We start from the raw sequence: 19,778 nt of genomic DNA on the forward strand, positions 1-19,778 counted from the left end.
TAGGGTGACAACTTCCATAAATGAAGTATAGCCAAACAGTGGCCACATCTTAGCCAATTTGCTAGGAGAAGATAAGACACCAAATCTAGATTTTGAGAAAAGTTCTTAAATTGACTTGTTACATGATATGAAATTAACCAAAATAAATTGTTGACTACATAACTGCACTAAATTGCCCAATGTATACCTAGACTTATGTATATAGCTTGGATCAATTGATATACCAATGAGAAACTACAGATAACAGTACTGCCCATATGAATAATCATTAATAGACAATGTCTGTCTAATATGGTTGTTCTACAGGCTTTATGCCTGCCTGTTGGCCATGGTGTCTAGTATAATTTTTTGGCTTTAGTGCCTGCCCGCTGGCCTGGTGCCAGACATGACAGATGTGTACATGGTAGACATATGGCTATCTACTTAGCATACTCCTGTGTATCCAGCCTTTATAGTCTGTTATAGGTTACTTGGGTATTGATATAAACTTAATAAGACAGAATATGAGAGAAATAAATAGAAAAGATCCCTATAAATTTAATTATTCCAAAGTTCAATAAATATGTAAAGGACCAAAATTTATGCAATGATACATAGATTAATTACTCTTGATTATGTAGTTATTTTATTTTAAATTATGCACCACTAAGCGTTATGCTTAGCGCGTTGGTTTTTCATCACGTAGGTACTGGAGATCAGCCACAACAGCTGCAGCATTAGTGGTCTGATAGAGATTTGTGTAGATCTGCTAGTCACCTCTGCAGTCAATTTTGAGTAGGGCCCATGTATATAAAGTGTTGTATCTTTTTGTTCATTGTATATAAATATGATGTAATTACATTTTGATATTGTAAATAAATTGTAAATTATTGTATATAAATTTTATATGAATGAATGAATGGAAAGTATATTTTCTTGAAATTGTATGAGCATCAATGATATGAAATGATGACATATGATATGATATGACATATGAAAACATGAGTTAGTTATGAAATTGTTTTAATAGGTAAACAGTGAAATCCGCCAAACGCTAATAAAACAGAGGAGACTCTGTTCGAGTCTCCACAAAAATAAATTGAGAGAAAAAACAAATTTTCCATAACATGGACAACATGAATAAATGAAGTTTAAATTACATTTATACATAACAAGATAAGATAGGGTGCTTCGATACCGAATGTGATACATCTTGCTCGGCTATACTATAGACAGGTAAGGGGCGTCACACTTAGTGGTATCAGAGCAAAGGTTTAGGCAGTCCTAGACCTAGGTGGATAGTGTGCATAACATGCACGGGCCTTTAATTAGGAGTCGAGTCTAATACAGATCTGTTCTTTGTCTGTTTTATAGGATCGATGGCATCTGATCCCTCAGAGCATGGGTCTCCTCGACCGATTGAGGAGGAGGTAGAGTCTCATGCACCCGCACCTGCTCCTAGTCGGGAGCGAAGTAGTAGAGCAGAGTCATCACGTGGTGCTATGGGGAGAGCACAGCAGGCCTTCCTAGAGCAGATGACTCAGATGCTCTGTCAAATTACAGGAGCTATACCACAACCATAGCCACTTCCACCTCCATAGCCACAGCCACAACTATCACCACCTGTACAGCCACCACCACTACCACCTCCACAGCCACAGCTTGTTTAGAGGTCCCCATTAGAGAGACTGTGGAAATATGGGTCCGTTGATTTTAAGGGTAAGAAGGAGGATGATCTAGCTGCCGTAGAGTACTGGCTGGAGAGAACAGAGAGGGTATTGCAATAGCTACACGACACCCCAGAGCAGCAGTTGAGTGTGGTCTGGCACTACTTCAGGAGGAGGTGTATCAGTGGTGGGTGACAGTGTCGAGAGTGGTACAACCTGCATAGATCACCTGGGATTTCTTTATGGCAGAATTCAAAAAGAAATATATCAGCCATGTGTACCTAGAGGCCAGAAGGAGAGAGTTCCTGGCACTCAAACAGAGGCAGCTTACAATCTCTAAATATGAGCGAGAATTTGTGAGACTTAGTAGATATGCATAGGAGATAATGCCCACAGAGGCTGATAGATGTAGGAGGTTTGAGGACAGATTAAATGACAACATCAGACTGATAGTTACATCTCACCACTTCACAGACTTCTCCCTGTTAGTAGCATCAGCTCTTGATGTGGAGAGAGTTAGAGATGAGGAGCAGTCCAGGAGGGACAAGCAATGTAAGAGGGGTTCTAGATCCGGCCAATCTAGTTCAACAGCCACTGATAGCAAGAAGCCCAAGGGGTCTCAGGGTCAGACTTAGGGCCAAGGTAAGAAGCAGAGATCTCGATTTGCTCCAAGGAGAGGAGGACAGTCAGGTGTATTAGTTGGTAGTTCTTTGGGTGCAGCTACATGGGGATCAACCTCAATACCAGCCTGTACTCATTGTGGGAGGAACCATCGAGGAGAGTGTAGATTGTTAACTGGGGGATGCCTCAAATGTGGATCCACGGATCACTTTTTGAAGGATTGTCCATAGAGGAGTACTCCCACTGCTCCACCCCAGACAGAGAGATCTACCTTAGCAGCACAGAGGGGTAGAAGACCTGCAAGACCTGATACAGCTGGTACCTCACAGAAGCCTACTGCAGAGACTATCGATAGGCAGAAAACTAGGGTAAGACACCGTGCTTATGCTATGAGAGCTCGAGAGGAGCTAGATACAGCAGATGTCATTGAGGGTACTTTTTCTCTTTATGGCATGTCTGTTTATGCTTTGATAGATCCTGGTTCCATACACTCTTATATGTGCATCACACCACCGGATAGTAAAAGCGTACAGATAGAGGAGTTAGAAGAGGACATATTGGTCATAAACCCTTTAGGCCATAGTGTCATGGTGAAGAAGGTCTATAAAGGTTGTCCTCTGAGGATACAGGGTTATGAGTTTTCGACTGACTTGATCAAACTACCATTCCATGAGTTTGATGTGATACTGGGAATGGATTAGTTATCACATCATCAGGCAATGGTAGATTTTAGGGTGAAGAGGATTTCATTACAGACAGCAGATGAGAATGAGATTACAGTTATGGGTGCAGGAACTGGTTGTCTTTTTACTATTATATCAACCACAGCAACCAGGAGATTGATAAAGAAGGGCTGTGAGGCTTTCTTAACACATGTGGTTGACACTAGAAAGACTAGCCCGAGTTTATCAGACATCTCCACTGTATGTGATTTTTTGGATGTATTTTTGGAAGAGTTTTCAGGTTTTCCAATTGAGAAAGAGGTGGAGTTTGCTATAGAGGTTATGTCGAGTATTGCACCGATTTCCATTGCTCTATATAGAATAACCTATATTGAACTGAGAGAGTTGAAAGTTCAGTTATAGGAGCTACTAGATAAGGGTTTCATATGTCCTAGTATGTCACCCTGGGGAGAACCGGTGCTATTTATGAGAAAAAAGGATGGTACCCTTCGGCTTTGTATAGACTATCGACAGCTGAATAAGGTGACTGTGAAAAACAACTATCCTTTACCACGGATGGATGATTAATTTGATCAACTGAAGGGAGCCGGTGTATTTTTCAATATAGATCTCAAATTAGGCTATCATCAGTTGAGAGTAAAAGAGACAGATGTGCCTAAAACTACTTCAGGATTCGGTATGGACACTATGAGTTTCTAGTGATGCCATTTGGGCTAATGAATGCACCAGCAGCTCTCATGGACCTAATGAACCGTATCTTTCATCCCTCCTTGGATCAATTTGTAGTGGTCTTCATAGATGATATTTTGGTGTATTCTAAGAACCAGGAGGAGCATGATGAACACCTAAGAGTAGTACTACGGACATTGCAGGAAAAGCAGTTAAATGCCAAGCTGTCCAAGTGTGACTTCTGGTTAGATGAGATATCTTTCCTTGGATACATCATATCAGCAGATGGGATTAGGGTAGATCCAAAAAAGATTGAAGCAATAGTTGAATGGAAGCCTCCCATAAATGTAACAGAGGTCAGAAGCTTCTTGGGGTTAGCTGGGTACTATAAGAGATTTGTGAAGGGATTCTCCCTTATAGCAGCCCCATTGACTAAGTTACTGCATAAGAATGCCAAGTTTGATTGGAATGAAAAATGTCAAGCCAGTTTTGAGAAGCTGAAGGCTATGCTTACAGAAGCTCCAGTGTTGACACAGCCAGAGTCAGGAAAAGATTATGTGATCTACAGTGATGCCTCTCATAATGGGCTTGGGTGTGTTCTGATACAAGAAGGAAAAGTGGTTGCTTATGCTTCTAAACAGCTAAGGCCACATGAAAGGAACTACCCAACTCATAATCTAGAATTGGCGGCAATCATATTTGCATTGAAGATATGGAGGCATTACCTATATGGTGAGAAATGTTACATCTACACTGATCATAAGAGTCTGAAGTATTTATCAACCCAGAAGAAACTCAATCTGAGATAGAGCAGATGGATTGAATTCCTTAAGGATTATGATTGTGTGATTGATTATCTCCCTGAGAAGGCAAATATAGTGGCTAATGCATTGAGCAGGAAGTCCATGATGGCTTTGAGGGCACTGAATGTTCGGTTGTCCTTAGCTCCATCTGGGGTTGTTTTGGCTGAGTTGCAAGTGAAACCAAGCTTGCTATAGTAGATGTATGAAGTACAGAAGCTGGATGAAAAGCTGATGACCATTATGGTCAGAGTTAAAGAGGGGAAGGAGATTGGCTATGAATTGAAGGAAGATGGGTGTTTGTACTACAAAGGCAGAATATGTGTACCAGGAGATGAAAAACTGAAGAAGAATATTCTAAAAGAGGCACATATTAGCTTCCATGCTATGCACCCAGGAAGTACAAAGATGTATCATAATCTGAAGGTACATTATTGGTAGCTTGGAATGAAGAAAGAGATTGGTGATTTTGTAGCAAAATGTTTAACATGCCAGCAAGTTAAGGCTGAGCATCAGGTTCCATCAGGGTTATTGCAACCCATATCCATACCTAAGTGGAAATGGGATCGCATCACCATGGATTTTTTCACTAGACTACCATTGAAATAGAAGAAGCATAATGCTATATGGGTGATTGTTGATAGATTGACCAAGTCAGCTCACTTCCTACCAATTAGAACTGATTACTCACTGGAGAGATTAGCAAAGATCTACATAGCTGAGATAGTCTAGCTATATAGAGTGCCAACATCAATCATATCTGACCGATACCTGAGATTTACTTCGAGATTTTGGAAGAAGCTATAGGAGTCGTTAGGCACTCAACTACACTTTAGTATAGCTTTTCATCCTGAGATGGATGGACAGTCAGAACGGGTGATTCAGGTAACCCTTAGAACTCAATAACTTATTATAGATGTTAGAGAAATTATAGTAATAACATGACATGAATTATGTGATAGGTACTGGAGGATATGCTTCAGAGTTGCATCATTGATTTTGAAGGAAGTTGGGAGAAGTACCTTCCTTTGGTAGAATTTGCCTACAATAATAGTTACCAAGCCAGCATAAAAATGGCTTCGCATGAAGCGTTATATGGGAGGAGATGTAGGACTCCCTTATGCTGGACAGAGTTAGGTGAGAATAAGGTAATGGGCCCAAACTTGGTGAGACAGACAGAGGAAAGGTGAAGCTCATCAGAAATAACCTAAAAGTCGCCTCAGATAGACAGAAGTCATATGCTGATTTGAAGAGAAAAGACATAGAGTATGAGGTTGGTGATAAGGTGTTCCTCAAAGTGTCGCCTTAGAAGAAAGTGTTAAGATTTGACAAGAAGGGTAAGTTAAGCCCCAGGTTTATTGGTCCATATGAGGTCATTGAACGTGTGGGTCCAGTGGCCTACAGGCTAACTTTACCACCTGAGCTGGATAAGATCCACAATGTATTCCATGTGTCAATGCTTAGGAGATACAAGTCAGATCCTTCACATGTCATTTCAGTAGAAGAGATAATTGTATAACCTGATTTGACATATGAAGAAGAACCAATCAGAATCTTGGCACGAGAGATTAAAGAACTCAGAAACAAGAGAATTACACTGGTGAAAGTTCTGTGAAGACACCACAACATAGAAGAGGCGACATGGGAGAGCGAGGAGATGATGAGGTAGCAGTTCCCTCAACTCTTCACATCAGGTAAATTTCGATGACGAAATTTTTATTTAAAGGGAAAGATTGTAACACCCCAGACTTCTGTGTTCTGAATAGTGCCACATTCCGTCAGTGAATAGTACTATTCAAAACTAGCCTGAGGACCAAGAATAAGATGAAAATAAAATGAAATAGGCAGAATAAAAATGAAATAGACAGTATAAAAATTAAAGGAACCATCGAGTCAAGGATTTAATCAGTATTCCCAAAAAAGTTTGATTATAACCCGATGAAGGCCATTTTGGTCATTTGGCACCTAGAGTTGACTTTTGATCTAAATGTTCATTAAAATGAGTGACAATAAAATTTTAATAATCTATTTAAAATATTGAGTATTTATGGAATTAAATAAGAGGACAGAGAGAATTATTAGAAATATCAAAAATTATAATTATCATAATTTATAAATAAATTTTATTTTGGATAAATATGACTATATAAGGACAAATTTAATTAATTAAACGCTCATCTTCTTCCCTTGTTCTCTTCCATGGCCGAACCATGAAGCTCTCCCTCTCATTTATTTTTTTTTTCTTCTAACTTGATTTCCCATGCCATTTTACCCTAAAATCCATACATCCCTTCACAAAAACTTGATTTTGTACCTTGAGGAAGTTAGTGGCAGCCAAGAATTTAAGGGAACTTGAAGTTTTACAAGCTTGGGAAATTTTTGAACAAGGTTAATGCAAGATTTATCTTACCTCTCTTCTTTAATCCTGCTAAGCGTGTTGAAATGAGTTGGTATGATAAGAAAATTGAAGAAAATGATGAGTATTTGAGAACCCTAGAATTCGGCAGCCTTAGAAAAAATGAGGGTTTGATAAATTCATACATGTAAATGGTGATTAGTGGTGTTGATGAATAAGTAGATGTGAGTTGTATGTTGATTTGCATGAGATTGTGATTTTTGAGTTGGGGTTTGACCTAGCCTTAGGAATTTTGTGTATGAATTGAAATTGATGATATTCAGATGAATTGTTGACTATTATAATTTCCATGAATGCCAATTGAAGTTTGGGAGTTGGGAGAATTGTTATTGGGAGTGTTGAATTTCCATGCAGGTTTTGGGACCTATGAGTCCTGTGTGATTATTGAGCCATAAGTAGAGTTGTATTGCTCCAATTGGTGTGAGGCTAATTGGAAATGAAAATAGGGTCAAAATGCCCCATTTTTCATGAGAGACCATGCCCAAAAACTATCCCAACTTGACCTAAAAACTACTTGAATCCGAACAACCCTAATCTGGACTTAGGAAAATGACCAAATGAATAGTAAATGTTCAAATGGCCATAACTTACTCTAGAAAGGTCAGAATGACCTGATTTTTGAACCAATGGAAAGGTTAGACATAGGAGTGCATTTTTCATAAAAAACAAAGAGCCTAATTCTGCCCCTAACTAACCAAATTGCTAGCACAAGTTAGGTCACCATTTCTGTCCTGAACCAAACTGACCTGAAGTTCTGAACTTGAACCTATCTGACCAGTTTTGGAAAAAATGCCATAACTTGGTCCACAAAACTGCAAATGAAGTGAAACCAAAGCTAAAATCTCTACAAGACTTAGAACTACAATTTTAGTATTTTGACCAAAACCCAGAACCAAATAGAATTTGGTCAATTGGCTAGGTCCAGCCAGCATGCCAAAACCTGAAATTGAACCAATTAACCACTTGACCCTAGAACAGTGATTATACCATAACTTTTAGTAGAAAACCCCAATTGGGATGAGCCAAATTCTTCTAGAAACCTAATAAATAGAGCTCCAACTTTTATTCAGGAACTTGCCTCAAATTTTGAGTGTATGAACCCTAAAATGGGAGACAAACCCACTGACCTGATCCAGGAATCCTGAAGGCATAGGGTATATGAGTCCAGGCTAATTAATTTGCTATAATTAATTCTACAAAACTTAAAAAATTATAAATCTTAAATTTGAGTGATCTTAAGACATAGGGTAAAAACTCCTATGAAGAACATTAGGCTTAAAAGTGGCTGTAACATGCCCAAATAATTAGACAAAGATGGACTCCAGAATTTGCCTGGTTCTGGAACCAGAATGTGGCCATGAACCAATTTTGGTTATTTGACCATAACTTGAGTTCTAAAACTCCAAATGACATGATTCAAAAAAGAAAACAAAGAAAAGACATAGGAGGACAACTTCCTTGAAGGAAGTGTAGCCAAACAGTGGCCACATCTTAGCCAATTTGCTAGGAGAAAATAAGACACCAAATCTGGATTTTGAGAAAAGTTCTTAAATTGACATGTTACATGATATTAAATTAACGAAAATAAATTGTTGACTACATAACTACACTAAATTGTCCAATGTATACCTAGACTTATGTATATAGCTTGAATCAATTGATATACCAATTAGGGACTACAGATAGCAGTACTGCCCATATGAATAATCATTGATAGATAATATCTGTCTGATATGATTGTTCTACAGGCTTTATGCCTGTTCGTTGACTATGGTGCCTGATATAATTTTCTGGCTTTAGTGCCTGCCCGCTGGCCTGGTGCCAGATATGACAAATGTGTACATGGTAGACATATAGCTGTCTACTTAGTATACTCCCGTGTATCCTGCCTTTATAGTCTGTTATAGGTTACTTGGGTACTGATATAAACTTAATAAGAAAAACTATGAGAGAAATAAATAGAAAAAATCCCGATAAATTTAATTATTCCAAAGTTCAATAAATATGTAAAGGACCAAAATTTATGCAATGATACATAGATTAATTACTCTTGATTATGTAGTTATTTTATTTTAAATTATGCACCACTAAGCGTTATGCTTAGCACATTGATTTTCCATCGCGTAGGTACTAGAGATCAACCGCAGTAACCACAGCATTAGTGCTCCGACAGAGATTTGTGTAGATCTGCTAGTCACCTCTACAGTCAGTTTTGAGTAGGGCCCATATATATCTTGTTTGTATCTTTTTTATCATTTTATATAAATAGGATGTAATTACATTTTGATATTGTAAATAAATTGTAAATTATTGTCTATAAATTTTATATGAATGAATGAATAGAAAGTATATTTTTTTGAAATTGTATGAGCATTAATGATGTGAAATGATGACATATGATATGATATGACATATGGAAACATGAGTTAGATATGAAATTGTTTTAATAGGTAAACAGTGAAATTCGCCAAACGCTAATAAAACAGAGTAGACTCTGTTCGGGTCTCCACAAAAATAAATTGTGAGAAAAAAAATTTTCCATAACATGGACAACATGAATAAATGAAGTTTAAATTAAATTTATACATGACAAGATAAGATAGGGTGCTTCGGTATCGAATGTGGCACATCTTGCTCAACTATACTGTAGACGGGTAAGAAGCGTCACACTAATAGCAACCAATTTCAGTCGGTTACAGTAATTGGTTTTATAGTGTATTATACATTCCTTCCAAACAAGATAAGATTAAAAAGCCTAGTCTTACCTTATATTACTTTAAAAAAATCTTACCCTAACTCCTTATACTCCTCCCAAACATAGTGTTAATGTTTTGATTTAGGGTTTTTAGCTTTAGAAAGGAAATTCGGTATTTTGGGTATGGGTTCTTGAGTGTTCTGGGTCAGGGTTCTTAAGTGTTCTTCAAGATATGAGATGGATCGGGTTTGTTGAAGGGAAAATTATATCCTACAATGGTTATTTCAATTAGGATTCCTTGTTGGAATAACAATAAACCGTTAACATTTAGATGGAGAAAGTGACATAACGAGTTGAGATTTTTTTTTTTTTATTTCTGAAAATGACAATAAGTTGAGTTATGGGTAGTAGTTACAAATAATTTTAGAAAGAGAAAACAAAAAAAATATATTAGACACTTGTCAACTAATTATTAGTTTGTCATTCCAACTAATACTTCTAGCTGGAATAATGGATGTATTATATAATTACTCTTGTTGAAGGTGTTCTTGCTAAGCAAATGAATTCGGTATTGTGGTTTTGTGTTGCAATGGTGTTAATGTTTTTGCAATGTGTATTTTTTGTTCTTAATTTGTGTATTGTAAAATTTGGAATGATTTTGATTTCGGGTTTTGGTTGAGAAATCTAGATTTATATGGGTTACCTCTTCTTTTACTCTTTCAATTCTTATATTTGCTATCTATTTTTATATTTTTACTATTTATGTATTATTTTGATGTTCTTCCTTTTTATTTTTTTTCAATTTTTTTATTTCAACTAATTTTGTAAATTTTTTTAATATTTAAAATATAAAAATTTAATATTTTATTATTAAAATTTTGAAATTTAATATATATATATATAGCTAAAAAAGGACCAATTTGAATTTAAACAAAAAGTTTTAGACTAATTTAATCAAAAACTTAAAAAAGAACTTATTTAAACATGGAATAAAAATATAGGAGCAAATTTAAGCTTTCTTCCAAATAAGGGTGATTTTGACCTAATAAATTTCGTCATGAACTTATGGTTAAAGGTATGTGAAATCGTTAGTTTACTTTCATTTGTGTAATTTACAGATAGTTGATGTGTTATTATTATTATATATAACGAAACTAAATTCCAAATCACATGAGCATTTTTTTCCTTTTATAAGTTTTATTTTTAAAATTATTTATTTTTCATAATAATACCAATTCATCTATCAACAAATCCAATTTTAAATATTAAGTGACAATAAAATTTATTAATTAATAAGTGATATTTTGACCTATTTTAAATCTTTTTAATTGCAATTTATTTTAATTTTTCAATCACTTAAGAATAACTTATATTATCTCAAAAGAAACTTATATAATCATTTATTATTTTATTTTATTTTTCTTTTACAGTTATTTATTTAATTATTAAACTTATACTAATTATTATTTTTTATTAAAATAAAGTCAAATTTTTATTTATATTTAACATTATATTTATTAAAATTATACTCAAAATTATTATTCATGGGAATAATAATTTTAGAAACAATTGTATTTTTTTTTTGTTTTATTAGGAAAAACATAATAATAATAATCTCATATTAATATTTTAAAGTATAGAAAAAAAAAATAGAAAGGCATATATAAAAATACCCTCATATTAATTTATAAATCCACAATAATGCGCTAGACAATTTTACTTGTTAATTTCTATTTTTTTCTTTTTTAAGGAATAAAGCTTTCATTAAGAAAAACACTAAGGAGGACAACAATCCGCCTAAACAAAAGCACTGATGGAGAGCGGCACCTCTTCCATCCCAACAAGTTCATCAACTTCAATAGACAAAGCAAGTTTTGCTAATTCAAGAGCAACTGCGTTAGCTACCCTAGACACATGACCTATCGAAGAGGGGCCATTCCTTTGAAGAGCTAATTGGAGCAAAATAAGATGAGTGCCAAAGTAGGAATGGGGTGCTGCCTATTCTAGATGTTTTGGACCATCATAAGGGAATATGTTTCAAGAAGAAAATATCCAAAGCCAGCTTCTATCGACCTTTACACAGCAAAAAAGGCCACCTTTGCCTTAGCTATCAGTAGTATGCCCTAAAACAATACATTTGTGCTGTGTTTTGTAAACCAAATTCCTAATAAATGGCATTAATGTTTAATTTAACTTAAAATGTTTATGCTTAATTGAACAAGCCCATTAGTTTCTTGTTGGAGGTTCCGTTCTCAAAGAGTTAAGAATATGAACAATAGAATTGTCTCATATAAGTGCTATAAATAATGGATTGCAGTCAAGGATATTTTGTTAGGCATAATTTATCCGGCTAGACTATCACCTCTATCTGTTTTCACATATTAGGCTTTGATGGCTTTGATACTAATAAAAGTGAAATGGTGAGTCTTATACCATCTAACATTACGATGTCAAGACAAATATAGTAGGCACTTATAATTAGGTCAAACCAGTGGTGTATAAATGATATATATATGGAGTTTACTCTTGTCAATATATTGTCATCTATATCATTATAGTATACATAGTCCCTTGAACTAAGATGATACGGTTATTTTGTATATTGGTGGTTTGAATTTGATATGTATAATATATAGGTGTTCAGTTAAGATGGGATCTGTTACCCTAAGTAAATAGTGATAAAGTCCTATGCTATTTGAATTGTTCTTAATAAACAAAGTTCTTGGCCAAGACAGATATACTTAATCAAAAAAGAGTTTTTGATGGAAAGTCTTATTAATCAATAATTAGAATTTAGATGAGGACATATAAACCAAAACAATTGGAGTTTGACATGTATCGTGGCACCAGCCAGGATTAGAACTTCATAACAGAGAGACTTTAGTGCATGGTATGTATGATCTAGGTTCTAAGTAAGGAATGAATTTTAATTCATCACTAGTTAGATAGTCATAACACACTATACTAGGTTTCAATCATGATTTATGAGAACCAATGGTAGAAAGGGAATTTCACTCTAAGTATATGGAAAGAATTCCATTGGTATTAAAGAGTTCATATCATTCTCTTTGCCAATTATTTATAAACTTAAGAAGTCACACCCAATAGAACTTAAGTGATCAAAACTTGAATAATTTAATTGATTAAATTACATGGTTTAATTAATTAAATAAATTAATAATTTAGTTTTACAATAAAAATATAAAAGTCCCTAGCATGACTTGAAACTATATTAAAAAAATTGGGTTAAAAAGAAAGAAAAGCAATGTTGCCAAAAATTACATAGGATACAACATGGGGCATGTTGCAACCCGGTGCAAAGGTTGCTTGGAGTGTGCGGTGGCAGCATGGGGCATGTTATAGCCCAGTGCAAGTGTTGCACATGCAAGGCGGCATAGGGCATGCTAAACTAAGGTAAATGTTACATGGGGCATTTCATTGAGAGAAGGAAGATTAGTAGGTTTTTAATGTCTCTTAACATATATTGACATGAGAAGACATGAGTTGACATGAGGTGTGATGTCATATGTCATCATGAGATGATGACATGTTAATTGATTGACTTGATGGAAAAGAGACAAAAGTAAAAACTTTTTTTTTTACAAGTGTCAATTTTGTCTCCTTATTGGAGAAGTATTCTCCATCAACTTGTTTTAGGGATTACAAATCTCTAAATATCATAGATTTCTCCCACTTTAGGGATTCTCATATCCCTAAAGTATGAAAGGTAAAAACCCACCTGCAACAGGGAGATTTTAGAGATTTCTTCTTCATCTTTCTCTCAACCTCCATTAGAGGACATTAAGCTTTTCTTTCTTAAACTAATTCAAGAGAAATTAGAAGTTGCTAATCTTGAATTAGTAATTGAAGAAATTGTTTCTTCAACTAACCCATAACCAAGTAAAAGAAAGAGATCATAAACCTTTTCAAAGGGATTTTGGTTCACGTGCTGACCTATCTTAATCATTGGTTCATGTGGATGGATGAGAGGGTTAACGCTTGGCAATATATCTTCACAAAAAAAGGAGATTGAATGGTGATTCAATGCCCCTTTTGGTAAATCTCCTAAACTTAGTTTAGGTGTTTCCTTCTTGTTTCTTAAATTGCAAAATGAGCTTGAAGACTTGTAATGGTTATAAGAGATGTAACTTATGTTTTTGGTGATAGCTTGCTTGTAAATGGTAATAGCATGAGATATATGTAACCTAGGCTAAAATCAAAATTTAAAATTTTTGTTGCACAAGTCTTGCCTTCATCAGCTTCTTCAGCAGACATTGCCCAAGGAAGAAATGGAACCCCAGACATCAGAACCTCACCATTATGGTTGTGAACAACCATCCCTAAATCACAAAAGGTCCATTCCTTAATAGTAGCATCACAGTTAACTTTAATAATTTGATTTGGAGGGGGTTTCCATCCTACTAAATCACACATAAGTCTAGGAGGGGACTGTCCAACATTGCATAGCTAGAACTCATGAAGCCGCGCTACAGCTTTAGAAGACCTAACATTGCACACCACATCCTTGTTCTGATACAATTTATTGTTTCGGGCATTCCAAATTGACCAAGCTATAAGATAAGAAGCTCAAATTACTCTTTGGATATAATATGAACATAATGAAGCAAAAGAAACTATAGACGTATCAAAACTTAAATGCAAATGACTCACTTTCCAAACAAAAACATAATCAAGACAAGTGCATATGGCGTGCTTCATAGATTCCAACTCTTCCCTGTAATAAAAGCATCAACTTTCGAAATCACACCCCTACCACATAACACAATTCGAACCATCAAATGAGAGGAATACGCATGAAACATAAAGTGCTTGACTTTCGACAAGATATTAAGATCCCATAAAAATTTTCAAAAAGAAGACAGACCTTAGGCACTTTCTAAAAAATAATATTTATATCTAAATTTTATATTAAATAATTATTTATTTTGAAAAATAAAATTTTTAAAAGTTTATTTATATAAATAAATAATTTAATGGCAAGTACCTTCTGGAAAAACAAAACTATTTCGTATGGCAAATATCTTTTACTTGGATCAAACCCTGTATTACCAGTTGGCCATGGCTCTTATTGGGTTTAAGGTCTGATTTGTAATCGTTGTATGGGTTGGGCTCTTTCTGTATTGAGCTATCAGTCCTTTCTATTATCAATGAATTACTATCTTTCAATTAAATACTAATAATTAAAAAAAAAAAGAAAAAAAAAAAACTTGCATTACAAGTTCAAGGCTTCAACCCAATGAAATACGGTGCTTCTTTTTATTATACAAAATTTATGCTAAGTATTTTCTCTCAAATAAAATTAGACCATGTATTTACAGTTTAATTTTTCTTTTTTCTTTTTTTTGTAAATTAAGTGTTCACTTGCAGATTAAATAAGGACATTCTTTTTCTAACTGTTCTATTTTTTTCATGTATTATATTATTATGAATTTCTGATTGTTTGTTTAATTGAGTTTTAATAAGTTTATTAATCGTTTTCATACATTATATTTGATTAATTGAATTTTTCTACATGCAAATCTTTTTATCCATTTCAATAATTAATTTATTCAAATAATATCTTCTTTCAATCTCTATTTTTTTTTGTTCTCTTAAGTGTAAGAATGAGTAAAATTATAAAAATTATAAGCTTTTTGTTTTTAATATTCCTGATTGGCAATTTTTTCTATAAATATAGGTTCGCTATTATAAATTAATGATTGATCTACTTACCTAATTAAAAATAAAAATATAATATAATTGCAAAATATAAATTTTTTAAATTATAGCCACGCAGCATAAGGGTAAATATTTTATCAATAAAAATATAATCATAATTATCAATTAATTATTTATCAGCTATTCTAAATTTTCTCTCAAAAAATAGTTATATTATTTTTAAAATTTTTTTTATTGATTTATTAAAATTGAATTGAATTTCTTATTCTGCGTTTACTTATGAATGATTATACCGTCTTATTCTAAATTTTTATCCATTTACAGCATTTACTCATTCTGCATTTCCAGTAGCTAAGTTTACCCAATGCAAATTGAATTGCTTGCCAGAACATTGAAAATTATGTTTTGACCAAACCAAAGCAGCAGAAAAACAGAATTCTAATGTTCATAAATCCAGCGTTGGTTCACAATTAGTCATCCCAGAGTTCTTCAATGGTCTTATATGCACCATAAGTCTCATGTACAAAGTCAGAAGCCTTAATTAGTCTCTCCTGCAAAATTAAAATCCATAGAGTTGATCATCTAAAACAGAAGCGAAGGCCACTTCATACTCATTGGTAATTGCTAATTCACTAGTATCTGATCTCAGCAAAGCAGACTTTAAGCAAGGAACAGCCAAAAGGATCCATATGCATTCAATTAACAGAAAGAGCAGATAATATCATTGTCTTGTCAAAATCAAGAGTAATGCATATATCAAAGCCTCAATAGGAGGCTAATCCCATGTAGCAGTTGACATCTAAGCATTATCAAAAGCAAGAAGGTAAAATTCTGTTCTATCTTAGCATCAATATGAGGGTAATACCTTAATTTTATCAAAAACAAGAAAAATGAGAAACATGGATAGGAAACATACTACTCGTTTTGTGGACTTGCAGCAGATGCTAGTATGCTCTACTATAATATACATGATGAAGGTGAAGTAGCACAGATGGTAGTACTAAGAGAAGTAACATAAATGGAGGGTGTGAAATGCTGAATGAAAGACAGACGATGAAAAGAAGATAAACAAAAATATTACTCACCTGCACCATTTCAGAAAACTTGGCAAGCAAATCTTCAGGAATGGACCAATCAAAAACATCAAAATTTTCCCTAATCCTTGCGTCATTTGTGCTCTTAGGAAGTACACTGTGACCCATTTGGAGCCCCCAACGAAGAGCCACTTGTGCAGGAGTCTTGCCCAACTTCTCTGCAACCATTTTGAGAACTGGATTCTGGAGAACCTCGATCTTTTTTCCTGAACCTGGAGAACCCAATGGTATGCATCCCTGAAAAAGAAAAATTAAACAGAACTTTATATGCAAAATCAACTTGTGCACGTCTGGAAAATGAAAGCCATATAATAAATGAAATTAATCAATTTGTGTCAAAGCCTCTTCTGAATATTTATTTCCTCATGACACATTAATTATGAATGTTTCTTCTGCAAGAGCAAGAAACTACTTCTGTGTGTCTACTCACTCACAGATAGGTGAACTCCTTTGGATTTACAATAGGCATGAAGCTTTTCTTGCTGCCATATGGGGTGGTATTCCACTTGGTTAACAGCAGGAGGAACTCGTGCAACTGCCAACAGATTCTCAAGCTTCTTTGATGAGAAATTACTAACACCAATAGCTCAAGCTTTGCCAGAATCATAGAGTGCCTCCATTGCTTTCCATGTACTTGCTATATCTGGTTGGATAAGGTTTTCAGGCTTGGAGTCTCCCCTTTTCATGCTAACGGGCCAGTGGATCTTCCAACAAAAAAATTAACACATGCTTTTAGAGATATGGAAATAATAGATTAGCCATAAAGAAATTGAGAGTGATGCTGGTATGAATCCGAAAGTCACTGTTTAAAATTTACTCTGAAGCACGTCAAAGAATAATTTAATAGTGAACTATGAAGCCAAATGATCAAATATTAATGCAAGAATTTGTTTTGCAGGGTAAAATTTTGTGAAAAATTAAAGCTTAGTTTTAGTATACACACAAGGTACAGATCAACATAGTCAAGTTGCAGGTCATGCAAAGTTCTGTTCAATGCCTCTGGAACATCTTCTGGTGCATGATCAGTGTTCCTGCAAGTAATTATAATGTTTAACAGAATACTGCATTGAAGAAATTTGAACATCACTTTGATAATTTCAATTTTCACAAAAGCCTAATAGAGCTCCAAGTCAGGGCAAAGTTCAGAAAGTTTCCTAGAAACTGATAAAATAAATACCAAAGTTTGGAGGTGATCCATAAGTCCTCACGTTTCACTAAACCATCTTCAACAACCTTCTTCAGAGCAAAACCAATCTGCAAGGATTTCGAAAGCAAGGAGAAGGAGGAAATTAGTTCACAAGGCATAAGTGCAATCAGCTCTGTTAGGTTACAAATTCAAAACCCAAAAACTAAAATCTATCTGTCCATGCAATAGTATGCAAGAAACTTTCTAGCCCCATTGGAATTTGGAATAATTGAAGAAAGCTGTATCCAGTCCATCCCTCGATTCTTACTAACAACAAACAAACAAACAATCAATTCACAAGCAAAATGATCACCTCTTTCTCGTTACCATACATTTGCGCACAATCAATGGGTCGATATCCAACCTGCAAGTCACAAAGTTCTTCGTTAATATATAAGCAGACCAAAATTATAGCCACTATAGCAAGCAGAGCATCAATCAGTGAATTAATTCAGTTTTCGAGATTTCTTCAGAAAATCTAATTAATTCAGTTTTCGAGATTTCTTCAGAAAATGTAAATACTGTACCTTAACAGCTGTGGTAATTGCTCCGACAAAGGCGTCAGGGGCAGCCGCCCATGTGCCTAACCCAACAGAGGGGATTTTGGCTCCTGTGTTTAACTCAAAGAATTTAATTGATTTCGCCATTTCTGAAGAAAAACTAGAAAATTGATGGAAACAGTATTCTTTCTCTATAAATCTACAAGTTCCTCAAATGGTTGACGAGGACATACTCCATCGCCTGCACATTTGGAGGATAATGTTTTTTTTTTTCTAATAAGTATTTATTGGGAGGTTAAATTTAGCTTATTTTTAATTTTTTTATTTAATTTAATTTAATTTATAAATTTTGATTTGTATTTAAATTAGTTTAATTAATAAAAATATTATTTTTTAATATTAAAATATAATATAAAAATAATTTATTTAATATTTTAATTATATAAATTATATAATATAAAAATAATATTTTAATATTAATAAAAATCATTTATATTAAAATATTATTTTTATATTTTATAATTAATTAATTAATTTTTTTATATATCAAATAATTTATTTAAATAAATTATTTAATATTTAATCATTTTTTAATATTAAAATATTATTTTTTATATAATTAATTAAATAAAAATATTATTTTTATTATTCAACATTATTAATTAGAATAGTAATAATTTTTTATTTTAATTAATTATATGAAAGTATAAAAATATTTTTTTATATTTTTAGTTTAATTAATAATATTAAATAATAAAAATAACATTTTTATTAATTAATTATAAATATAAAAATAATATTTTAATATTTTAAAAAATAATTAAATAATTACATATTTTTTATTAATTGGGCTAATTTGAGCATAAATCAAAACTTCTGAGTTAAATTAGATAAAAAATTAAAAATGAACTAAATTGAACCTCTCTAACAAGTATATGGGGCAAATTGAACCTTAAGCCTTTTTTTTTTTTTTTTTGCCAGATCCGTGGCACTATGCGTTAAAAGATAAGGCTGAATTACAGTTGTATCCCTATAGTTTGTCATAATTAATGAGGGGATCATTCTATTTTAAAGGCAAACTATCTATTTTGACCCCTAAAGTTATCTCAAATAATCACATAACTTCTTAAGGTGTTTTAAGATTTAATTAAACCTTTTAAATTTTAAAAAAATTAAATAAATGTTTCAAATTTTTAAAAATATATTAAATAAACGGTTAGAAATAAATAAGTCTTTTAACTTTTTAAAAATAATTAAAAAAAATTATAATTTGCCCATAATATAAATTTAACAAAGATTGTGCATGAAAATCTTCTAGTGCACAGAGTTCTCAACAATAATCTTGGGCATCTAATTTTCAAATATCTAGTGAATATCTACTGTATCATGAAGCAAATTGATAAACAATTTTTTATCGAATGATTCAAGAAGCTTCTCAGTAAAAATTATAACGAAACTGATGTACGCATAAAGAAACTCCTTGAATTATTCGGTAAAGACCAACTTATCAACTAGTTTAGGATGCCATATATATCTATCGGATGTTGCAAATTAGATATGTAAGGTTGTTGATAAGGACCCCATGCACTAGAAAATGTTTATGCACAGCCTTGGCTGAATTTAAGTTAAAGACAAATTATATTTCAATTATTTTCAATTTGCTTTTCAAAGTTAAATGACTTATTTGTCCTCCAAATGGTAAAATGATTTATTTGTTTTATTTTTAGAATTTAAATGACTTATTTGCTATTTTTTAAAACTTAAAGGGTTTGTTTGGGCCCTGAAATAT

General features: G+C 33.4%; 1 protein-coding gene across 1 annotated transcript; it reads right to left on the reverse strand.

The window, feature by feature from the left end:
* Window positions 1–15,526: 15,526 nt before the first annotated feature.
* On the reverse strand, window positions 15,527–18,253 carry LOC110662449 (NADPH-dependent aldo-keto reductase, chloroplastic). The gene is given in 7 exon segments (XM_021821414.2): window positions 15,527–15,760; window positions 16,295–16,540; window positions 16,738–17,007; window positions 17,247–17,334; window positions 17,481–17,557; window positions 17,803–17,853; window positions 18,017–18,253. Coding segments are annotated over 7 exon segments (933 nt in total). The 5' UTR covers window positions 18,137–18,253; the 3' UTR covers window positions 15,527–15,679.
* Window positions 18,254–19,778: the final 1,525 nt, after the last annotated feature.

This window comes from Hevea brasiliensis, chromosome 5 (assembly GCF_030052815.1).
Source record: "Hevea brasiliensis isolate MT/VB/25A 57/8 chromosome 5, ASM3005281v1, whole genome shotgun sequence".
Taxonomy (NCBI): domain Eukaryota; kingdom Viridiplantae; phylum Streptophyta; class Magnoliopsida; order Malpighiales; family Euphorbiaceae; genus Hevea; species Hevea brasiliensis.